Raw genomic sequence first — 11,195 nt, forward strand, 5'->3', positions numbered from 1 at the left:
AAGAAAGACCCCGTAGAGCTGCCTCGCCCCTGCCACCACGTGAAGACACAACAAGAATATGGCCATCTGAGAACAGGGAGTGGGCCCTCGCCATGCAACCCACCCACCAGGGCCTTGGTCTGGGACTTCCAGTCTCCATAAGTATGAGAAGTAAATGTCTGTGGTGTGAAGCCCTGGTCTACGGGCTTCTGGGATAGCAGCCCAAGTGGACCAAGGCACCCCTACATGTGGCCTCCAGACCCAAGCCCCAACCTCGGAGCCTGGCCCATGGACCCCATGAGGGGTCTACAGTCCACCTTCTCAGACCACCAGTCAGGTTCTTCATGCTCTGGCCAAACTGGAAGACCCTCCCCTTGCGTTCGCTTGACCTTCAGAGCCATCCCACCACCTTGGCCTTCTCAAACCTGACTGGAGCCCGACCTGAGATGTTCACTTTGCTCCAAAGGCCTGTGAGGTCAGAACTCGAAGCAAAGGTCCCTCCTCGGCTCTCCTTTGGTGAAGCTGCACGTAGAGACCCGGCCACACTCAGTCTTATTATACGTACGTAGCTTCCCTGATTGATTCGGCAGCTACAACCCATTCATGCTCCCACCTTCCCTCCCTCAGAGCTTCCTGACCCCTCTCCCAGCAACCCCTGAGAAACAGAGACCTTCTGTGTTTGTTGACTGCATAGCAGCATCTTTTCTGAAACTCTTCTTTGAAAGTCAATTTGCTGACCACTGTGGCAGCTCATCAGTTGCTCGTAACTGGCCCCTTTTACCCAAACCGATAAACCAACGCAGACTTCCAGAGCTGAATTCTTTCCAGGGCTGCAGGGGCTGCTAGGAGGATTTTACACCAGTGACACAATAAAACCAAACCAGTGTCTTCCATGCAGACCCAGCTCTTCTGACACTGACCTAAAAATGTTAGACTGGGGAGGGGACTCCCTTAGACACCCTCTCACCCAATCCTACAGGTGGCAAAACCAGCCTGGGGAAGGGCTTTGCCTGGCCAACGTCTACCTGAGAGCAGCATTCACTTTAGGCAGCTCTGGGACTCTCAGGAAGGCAGCAGATCTGACTCGGTATTCAGCTTCTGAGAACCAGTGATGAGATGCCCCCAGCAGAAAATTCAGTCCCCCATCTACTGTGCTCCCCAGGCTGCTGTGGGCAAGGCCAGCTCCCATGCATCCTACGGCCCTGGGTGGCTCTGTATGAGAATTTGATTTGGATATTCCTAAAATCTGGGGATCTATCTACAACTCTTCTTAGACCCACTGATCACTGTGAGCATGTGACCCTGGCTCCCAGAAGTAGACCTCCCACCTGGCTGCTGGGTCCAAGCAGGGAACACCCCCCCACACACACACCCCTTCCTCATTCCCAGCCTCCACACCTGCTAATCCCTCAGGACAGGGAACAGCACCCACCCCCACCCCCAAGGCTGACTCCTGCCCACTTGGGGGTGCTGTAATGAGAAAAGAAGGTTGGACAGGTAAGAAGATGGTCATGATGCTGGCAGGGCCTGCATGGCCACTAGCTGGGTCAGTGCGGGCTGGAGCAGTCTGAAGTCTGGGTGCCTGGAAAAGGGGTTTTGGGAACCGAGTCTTGATCCCTTGGGCATTTCCCGAAGGATCTGGGGTATCTTCTGGGGTCCTTGAGACTGTCCCCTGACCAGCATACTCTGGGTTCCATGAGCAGTGAGATAAATCTCATTGTCTCCATTTTGTCCAACATAAATTCCTGGGAGGAAAAAGAGATCTCTCTCACCTGCTGGTGCTTTGACACCCCTCCCCAAGGACCAAAGCACCATCAGAGGTGACCTACACCTTGCTTAACTTTCACAAGCATCCTGCAAAGGGTATGGTATCAGTGACACTTGGCCAATGAGCAAATTGAAGCTCAGTGAGGTTAAGCGACTTACCTGGAGCAGCACAGCCCACGGGTGCCCAAGCTGGATGGCGGAGTCAAAGTTCTGGTGTGGTTTCCGGAATGTGGTTGCTTGCCTCTTTTCACTGCTTCCTCCAGGAAGCCCACCCTGACTGCCCTCAGCTTCCCTCTCTGAGAGGCATTCTTTTCATAAGGACCATCCATCTCCAACTCTTTACCTAGCACAATGCTGAGCGACTCAATACGTCTTAGTTGAGTGATTGTTGCAGGAGACCCAGGGCACCCCTTGACATCACCGTGTAATTTCTTCCCTTTTCTTGGGAGGAAGATGAAATTAATGCACTGTGACTACTTAGACAAATGTGCCCCTATTGAAAACTACATCATTCATATCACAATGTGAATATGAATAACATGAGTTGTGCCCCAGGGGATGCCAACGATGTGAATGGTGTCCCTGGAGCCATGCCGCGGAGCAGCCCTGGTGCTGTCTGAGAGCTCGTGAGAAGTCCTTCTCAACAGAGATGCAGGCTTGCTGACTGTTGGCTGTTGCTATGACAACCCTGGGGCAGGGACACAGCCCCGCGTGTTCCAGAGGAACCGAACATCCTGGGTTTGAACATCAACACTGAGCCTGCCTCAAGTAAGGAGAGCAAATTGCGACCTAGAATGTGAAGCCAATATTGAAGTCCGCCGACAGCAGAGTATGGAGAGGATGAGTCCCAGCCCAGCCAGTGAGCCTGGGTCACACCATGCCTGAAACCCACCCAGCCACTGAGCTTCTGCTTATGATGCAAACATACCTTAATAGAAGAGTCGAACCACCTCAAAAAAAAAAAAAAAAAAAAGAGCAAAGTTGGAGGACTCCCATCTCCCAATTTCAAGATTTACCACAAGGCTCCAATAATCAAGACAGTGTGGTATTGGCATAGGATAAACATTTAGACCTATGCAATAGAATTAAGAGTCCAGAAATCTACCTTCACATTGGCAGTCAATTAATTTTTGACAAGGCAGCAGAGATAATTCAAGGGATAAAGGATAGTTTTTTTTCAGCAGTTGGTATGGGGTCAACTGAGTATCTTTATGCAAAAGAATGAAATCCAACCGCTATCCCATACCATAAACAAGTTAAGATAGATTGTAAACCTAAATATTGAAGCAAAAACTATAAATTCCTTATTAGAAAACTTAGGCGTAAAGCTTCACAACTTTGGATTATAGCTTTTGCAATAGTTTCTTTTTTTTTTTTTTTTTTGCAATGGTTTCTTAGATGCAATGCCTAAAGACAAGTAGCCAAAGGATAAAACAGCTCAACTGGATTTCATCAAAATGAAAACCTCTTGTTCTTCAAAGGGCACCAAATGAAAGGACAACCCACAGAAAGGGAGGAAATATTTGCAAACACATATATCTGATAATATTTCTATCTAGAATATATCTTAGCACTCAACAATTAAAAAAACCCAAATAATCCAATTTAAAAATGAGCAAAGGATTTGAACAGACATTTCTTCAAAGAAGAGATACAAATAACCAATCAGCACATTAAAGATGCTCAACTAAAAAAAAAAAAAAAAAAAAAAAAGATGCTCAACAACATTAGTCACCAGGGAAATGCAAAGCGAAATCACAGTGAGATATAACCTCACACCCCCTAGGATGGCTGAATTACAAAAGACGGATGATACCCCGCGTGGACAGGATGTAGAGAAACTGGAACCCTCACTTCATCGTGAGATTGTGAAATCGTGCAGCCGCTCTGGAAAACAGTTTGGCAGTTCCTCAACATGTTTAATATACAGTCACCATACGATTCAGCAATTCTACTCCTGGGTATCTAGCCAAGACCACTGAACTCCTATGTCCACCCTAAAAGCTGGACACAAACGTCACAGCAGCATTACTCACAATAGCCAAACACCCCCAAACAACCCAAACGTCCATCAACTCATGGATAAAGGAAATGTGGTGTTTCCATACAGCAGAATATTATCCAGCCCCCAAAGGGAATGACGTATTGATTCATACTATGACATGGATCGACCTTGAAAACATTATGCCAAGTGAGAGAAACCAGATGCAGAATGTACCTTTTAGGGGTGAAGAAATATTCTGGGTAGTAGTGATGGTTGCCGGATTCTGACTGAACCAAAAACGCAAACGTGGAGGTTTATGCTTTAAAAGGGAAAATGAAAAAAATAAAAATAAAAGGGAAAATGGTATGGCATGTGGATTGTATCCCAGTAAAGACATTATTAAAAAGAAAAGAAAGACATGCTCTGTGGTCAGTGGAAGCCAGTGTGACAACATGTCCCCTGTGCCAAAGCATCGACACAGGGCAGGTGGGGGCAGTGAGACGGGGAAGCCCAGGGAACTCAACCGAGAGTCTGAGCCTTCAACTGAGGACCCTGCAAGAGAGAGGCTCCCTCAGTCACAGAACTGCGGCCTCCCAGAGCACACATGGGAGTGTAAATGTGGGGCCATCCCCGTGGCATCTCAGTATGTTTGTCTGCAGGTGCTTCACATGTACTGTTAGGTGTACAGAGAGCGCATGAATGTCCGTGTGTGTGATGTGCAGGGTGTGGCCACAGAGGAAGGCCAGGCTGGGCGGCAGTTCCTTTGCGCCTTCCTTTGATCCTCCACCAGATGAGAGCTCACTACGAGTTTGTTGAGTGACTAATAGAGACCTCAAGAGCTACTGCCCCAGGAGCCCGTGTAGCCATGGAGGGACAGGCTCCTGGGGGCTGAATGCGAATGCACCATGGGCTGAGCCCCGGGATAGGCCAAGGTTGGAGGCCAGCCTGGGGCGGCAGGGAGTCCTCACCTGAATCAGGTCAAGCTTAGAGAAGAGGCCCATGGTCCTGGGCGTGCTGCGGGCAGGAGGGGAACACTGCCAGACCATGCTGTCGATGGCCATTTGCACGTAGTTGAGCAGCTGGTTCTGCAAGAGGAAGAAGAAGAGGAGCAGGAAGAGGAGGAGGAGGAAGAGGAGGTTCTGGTCCTCTCCCAGCATCCCCCTGACCCCCAGCTTGCTCAGGCAGGAGAAGCCACCTCCTCATCCCAGTCTGTGCTCTATCCCCCGCCCCCCACCCCAAGGGCCTTGGATGAGTCCCTCCCAGGTCAGGGCCTGAGCATTCTCCCAGCCATGAGGGACATTGAATGACCTTCCCAGGGGTCCTCCTGGCTGGATACACCTGTGGTCCACACCTGGGGCAGGGGCTGGGAAGGGTCATGGAGGAACCCGGAGCCCCTCACTCTGGGCAGCACTGGAGGCCTAGACTTCAGGTCTTCAGGGCTGTGGTCAGTGGTGGCGGCCTTGCTTCCCATCTTGAAGAGAAAGATCCAGAAGGGCTCTATAAACAGTGGCCAATCCACTCTGTCTCTAAGCCCCTTGGCTGGAGGTCGGCAACATGTAGACCCCAACCCCCTTGTCTTCCAAATTAGGATCACACGGGGACTGAGAGGGCCTTGCATTTGCTGCCCACATTCTGTCCCGGTGGAGTGCACCCCCGGCCTTGGCCCTGGTGTCTTCCCAGCAGCCCCTGGGCCTGGGAGGGCACAGGCTCTGGTTTAAGTGAGGACCTAGGGGCCAGAGGGTAACTTGTTCCCATTCCAAAGGCCAGGAAGGAGCAGCTGGAGAGCCCAGAAATCCTGGCCCCTGGTCATGAACTTTGGCCATGACATCACCTTTGTGAACATTACTTTTCTCATCTGTGAAATAGATAACAGGTAAGAACCCACCCACGTTGGGGGGTGCCTATCCCAGGGTAGGCCCTGGGCTAAGCTGTGCCGGGTGATGATCACAGAGACTTAACCATTACTGGCGATGGTGCATAATAACCACTCACTTAAATGCCACTGTCCTATCATTAACCACAGGAGGACTGGGTGAGCACCCGGCATAGGCCAGGCTCTGGGACTGGGCCGGGGATCCCAGCTCTGGTTCTTGGCAGAGCTTGGCTCTAAACTCTCTGTGCCTTCAGCTTTCCCAACTGTAATCTCTGCCCCATCTTAGAGAAGCCCCTTCAAAGCAGTCACCAGGGCGAGGCAAGCGGGGTGTGTGATCTGCGTGTGGTGGGGGTGATGCTTCTTGAGGAGACAGCAGCCCCCAGCCCTGCCCCACCCCCATCCCGCAGACTGGACTCACACTGTAGCTGCCCATGTCTTTCTGGGAGGTGACCCGGTGTTCCAGTTGCAGCCACTGCTTCTGCTGGTGGTGACACCGCTTCTGCAGCTGACACAGTTGGATCTTGAGGCTCTGCGATGGGAGAGGTTGGGTCACCCGGGCACAGCTGGGACATCTGCCCTGGGCCTGGTCCTGCTGCCCCCACCCAGGTGCTCACTGCCCTGGGGAGGTCTGAGCCATGGTGAGGGTGGGCAGAGGGGAAATTCTGGATCTTCCAGCTGTTCAAGGCATCAGGAAATACCCGACAAGGCGTCCAGGCTCACTGGGGTTTGCATGTTGACTCGCCCCCCCAGAGCCCCCTTTCCTCCCATAACCAGAGCCAAGGGTCTCCCCCCCTTGTGGCCTTGGGGGGCTGCCTGGAGGGTACCACCGAGCAAGGCTGTGGGTGGCCTCCCATGGCTCAGCCTGCTCTGCACTGGGCTGTGCTGGCTGCAACCCCAGCGAGGCCCTGTGGGGTGGGTTTGGACATGGGACATACACAGGTGTCCTCACTTCTCCTCGTCTCAGTCTCCTCCCCTGGAAAGTGGGAAGAAGGGTGCAACTGCGTCTAAGATGCGAAATTTAAGGTGGTATCGAAAACTCAGCTTATATTTAAAACGAAGATAAATTAAGATAAATCATATTTTAATCCAACATTTATTTTAAAAAATCAAAGTTAGGGTCGCTTGGGTGGCTCGGTTGGTAAAGTATCTGCCTTCGGCTCAGGTCATGATCCTGCGGTCCTGGGACCAAGCCCCGTGTTGGGCCCCCTCCCCAGCAGGGAGTCTGCTCCTCCCTCTGCCTCTGCCCCTGCTTGTGCTCTCTCTTGCTCTCTCTCTCCAATGAATAGAAAAATCATAGTTTTTAAAGACTCATAGTTAATACAAAAATTCCATGAGGGACAAAATATTAACATTTTAAATAAAGATGGGATCCAACGAATGCTCCCCTCGTCTCCCCTTGTCTCAGCCCTAGGAATTAAAGCACTTATCTTCAGGTGCTGGGGTGAGATTTATTTATTTATTTATTTTCCTTAAAGATTTTATTTATTTATTCATGAGAGACACAGAGAGAGGCAGAGACACAGGCAGAGGGAGAAGCAGGCTCCATGCAGGGAGCCCGACGCGGGACTCGATTCCGGGTCCCCAGGATCGGGCCCTGAGCCAAAGGCAGACACTCAACCGCTGAGCCACCCAGGCGTCCCTGGGGTGAGATTTAAATGAGGCAAAAAAGCAGGTAAAGTGCATCTCACCCTGCCCCGCCCAACCCTAAAGGGTCCGGTTCTCCCAAGGGAGACAGGTGCAAAGTGCTGTAGGTGTTTAGTGCGGCCACCAGGGGGCAGAGACTCGCCGCAAACATCGCGAAATGGCCCTTGGCAAGAACCCAGCCACCCTCAGCCTGCCCCCTCCCCTCCGTGGTGGTCCCAGGCCCCAGTCGCAACACGCAGGGTCATCCTGCCAGGCCTCTGCCTGGGCAGTTTCTCCTGGCTGGAATGCCCAGGCCTCCTGGTGCAAGTTCTATTTATTTTAAGATTAACCAAAAAGGAGAGAGGGGGGACTTCAGGGCACCTACTTGGTACAGCTGGTGTTCAGTGCTCATGGCCACCTACTAACTAGGTTGCATTGCCATGTGACAGATAGGGAAACCGAGGCTCAGACAGGGTCCACACTTGCGCAGGATCATGCAGCTGGAGACCGAAATGGAACGCGAACTGGTCTGTTTGAATCTAGGACTCGGGGCTTTTCTACCACCAAGAACGCCTTTGAAACAAGCTAAGCTTCTGGAGAAACCCCGAGCCAGCCAGCAGACGGGGAAAGGTAGGGAGAGAAAGGGCAACAGGACAAGGCTCTGGAGTGTCACCTCTCAGCCCCACCCAGACCCTCTCAGCAGCCCACCGCTGCTCCAAGGCCTCCCCGGGGTGCAGAGGGACGGGCCACCCTCTGTCTCCAGTTCTATGGCCTCAGGGCAAGGGACCAGGCTTCGGAGAGCTGTTACCGGGATAAGAGCCCTGTGGCTCTCCTCTAGAGACTCCAGCCTCTGGCAGATGACCTGTTTCATCTCGGAGAGGGCCTCCAGATGCTTCTGGACGTCCTGGCTGACTATGAAGAGCTTCTCGTAATGCTCCACCATGGTCCCCACCAGCGCCTCATCTGGCTCCTCCCCTTCGTAGTGACCTGTGGAGACAGGGCCATGGCGGGATGGGTGGTAACAGACAGCCCAGCCCTCACCTGTCCCCTGCAGGGGTGATGCCCACGACGTGGATGGGACCTACGTCCTGAAATTCCAGCTGGAGCCCACAGTTGAGAGGTGCCAGGCAGCCCATGCAGGGCTTACCCCAGGACAGCAGGACCCGTCCGCAGCTGTTCAGCACCATCACCACCTCCTGCCTCTTCAAGAGAAAGGCCACCTGGCAGCGGAGAACCCAGATTCTAGAGCCAGGATGCCCAGTGACACCGTCCCCAAGGAGAAAGTGGGAGCCCGCAAAGACGGGGAGAGGAATTATTGCTGTCGTGAGCGACAGGGTCCCCAGCTTTGGAGGAAACCCATCCTGGATGGGTTGAGCAGGGTTGAATTGCCAAATTAGGAAGCCCCCTGCCCCGTACTATGAGGTTGCCTTAGAAGCAGCCCTGAGTGCCGAGCTGACCCGGAGCCTTCACCCCTCCTTGGCTTGGCTTGGTGCTCAAAGCTTCCTGATGTTAATCAAATCTCCCAGCACCCCTGCCAGGCCCTGGTGCCCCACTGGAACTCGCCATCCCTCAGTTCACCACGCAGGGCTGTGGCTCCGGCCTACATGTGTGCTGTTCCCTGCGCCCGTGATGCCATTCCCCTTCGCTGAACTCACTTGCGCCCCAGGAGAGGCCGCCTCTTCCATGAAGCCTTCCTGAGCTTCAGGACAGAGTTTTGGGGCCTCTCATCTCCATAGCACTTGTCACAGCGGCTCTGATGTCAGACCAGAGTCTGAGACCCAGCGCCACCACTTCCTGGCTGGGCATTTGGGGCAAGTTCCTTAGCCCCTCTGAGCCTGGGTAACACAGGGCTCAGAAGCTCATACAGAGGGGTAAAAAAATACTTACTGAAGAGCTTAGCCACAAAGTAAATAGTTAATAAGCAGGAATAGTTATTGTTGATGATGTTGAGATAATGATAATAAAAATAATATTTGTGGGCAGCCCGGGTGGCTCAGCGGTTTAATGCTGCCTTCAGTCCAGGGCGTGATCCTGGGGACCCGGGATGGAGTCCCACGTCGGGCTCCCTGCATGGGGCCTGCTTCTCCCTCTGCCTGCGTCTCGGCCTCTCTCTCTCTCTCTCTGTGTCTCTCATGAATAAATAAATAAAATCTTTAAAAAAATAATAATATTTGTTCCCCTGCCCTTTCCTAACAAGCTTCTAGGCACTGACAACAGCAGGCTCCGGGACTAATCAAGATAAAACAAAACACAAAGCCCATTTCTGGTGTCCGTGCAATTTTTGTCGATAACGGCAAAACAAAAAACAAAACCAAGGACACGCAAAATCATAGCAATCGTAGCTAGCGTTTAGTGGGTCGTGATCCACAGCACGGGCTTATGAAGGATGAGTTCGTCCGACCCGCACAACAGGTGCTGCTCCCCTAGTCACAGAGCAAGAAACCGGGACCTGGGGAACTCGCCACAGGCCCCCCCGGCAGCGTTGGTGGCTCGCTCAGCACCTGTGCCCCTCAAACCCCCGCGGCATCGGCCTCCGTGGGTCTTCATTCTGCAGACGGAGTCTGGGCTCACTCTGGTCCCAAGGCTGGAGCGGCAGTGGAGAGGAAGGGCCATACGTACCCTTGGGGATTTTCTCAAGGACCTTCATCAGGTAGTCTTCAAAAAGCTTGTGCTTCTCCACCTCTCTCTTCAGCCTCCTCTGCCTGCAGAGACATCTCGTGACAGCAAGAGCCAGACCCAGGAACGTGGTTTGGGGGCTCCCAGGCCGTGACCTCTTGCAAGGCCACTCTCCGTGGATCACCTGTGTAGACCTGCGCTGGCCGGGCCTCTAACCCCCACCCCTGGCCATGGGCTGCTGACCTAAGCCTCTCCACCCCATTTCCTGGTGAGTAAACTGAACCACAGTTCGAAGGAAGAGCTGCCATGGTCAGGCCATGAGGAAGGGGCACGGGGAGGGTGGAGTCCAGCCCTTCGGGTGGGACCTGGCCAGGGACCTCACCCCTGTGCTTGGGTCTGTAAGGACAGTAAGGAGAGCCCCTCCCTCTCAGGCTGGCCCAGACCACGCGCGGGGCTCCCAGGACATAGTGAGCCCTTGATCCGAGGTGGGGGGACGACCGTGTGCTGCTGCCCAGCCGTGCAGGCCCAGGCCAGCCCCCGAGCAAGCCGAGTCCCCAGTGGGCCGCCTGTTCTGAGTTCAGTCAAGAGCAGCGGTCAAGGGCCGAGGCAGAGCGGGACCCGCCCTGGCCAGCTGGCTGAGCCTCCAGGGAAGTGGGGGGTGACTGCTCAGCACCCCAAGGCAGGCCTCTCTGCCTCTCGGGCCCCACTGGACTGTACCCATTCGGTCCTGGAGAAGGCTGGGAAAACCCATCTTGTCCCACAAATACCATGTGGACCCTGCACACCACGGTGCTAAGCCTCAATGGGGTTGGAAGCCCTACTAGAATCTGATGGCAGAGTTGGACCTTTTCTCCATAAAATTGCTCAGAGACACAGCCTTTTGTATCTGATTCAGGCTTTCATGGGGAGCCCGAAGCTGACAGGCTGCCTGAGGGGTGAGGACCCAGGGGTGGAGGGGGGACAGCCTCGCGGGTTGACTTTAGAGGGGCTGAGCTGACAGGTGCAGGGGAGGGCCACCGGCAGGCCTGCCTCTGTGACAGGAGACTAAGCCCACAGCGTCCGAGCTCGAGGGGCAGGAGCCCAGCCACCCACTGCCCTCCCCACCGCTGTCCCTCCTGTTTATGTCAAGGGATCGACCCCTCGTCGTCCCCTCCCTGCCTGGCCCCCAGGTGCATTTGCTCAGTTCCAGCCCCTTAGCCCTCTGTGGGTGGTACTGGGCCTGGCGCAGGGGCACAGCGGGGCCTGGCACGTCTCGTACTTTGCCTGGAGCCGCCAGAGTTCCTGTAACAGCACCTGCAGGTCCCTGTCGTTGTCGCCGGTAGTTCTGGGGCCAGCCCCCTGGTAGGTGTCCAT

At 53.9% G+C, this 11,195-nt stretch overlaps 1 protein-coding gene across 1 annotated transcript; it reads right to left on the reverse strand.

Annotated features, from left to right (window-relative positions):
- Nucleotides 1-1,526: 1,526 nt before the first annotated feature.
- On the reverse strand, nucleotides 1,527-11,195 carry CCDC197 (coiled-coil domain containing 197). The gene is made up of 9 exons (XM_041757775.1): nucleotides 11,101-11,195; nucleotides 9,846-9,928; nucleotides 8,882-8,925; nucleotides 8,374-8,446; nucleotides 8,035-8,213; nucleotides 6,022-6,132; nucleotides 5,130-5,201; nucleotides 4,699-4,902; nucleotides 1,527-1,724 (listed from the first exon to the last, which is right to left on the reverse strand). The coding sequence occupies exons 1-9, from the start codon at nucleotides 11,193-11,195 to the stop codon at nucleotides 1,527-1,529; spliced, it is 1,059 nt and encodes a 352-aa protein (XP_041613709.1).

Source organism: Vulpes lagopus, chromosome 6 (genome assembly GCF_018345385.1).
Source record: "Vulpes lagopus strain Blue_001 chromosome 6, ASM1834538v1, whole genome shotgun sequence".
Classification (NCBI taxonomy): Eukaryota; Metazoa; Chordata; class Mammalia; order Carnivora; family Canidae; genus Vulpes; species Vulpes lagopus.

Coding starts and splice junctions, on each gene's coding strand:
- CCDC197 (XM_041757775.1), bottom strand. CDS start 11,195: ATGGACACCTACCAGGGGGCTGGCCCCAGAACTACCGGCGACAACGAC. Junction 8,926..9,845: donor CCTTGAGAAAATCCCCAAGG/GTACGTATGGCC, acceptor TCTGTCCTGAAG/CTCAGGAAGGCTTCATGGAA. Junction 1,725..4,698: donor CTAAGCTTGACCTGATTCAG/GTGAGGACTCCC, acceptor TTTTCCTCCCAG/GAATTTATGTTGGACAAAAT.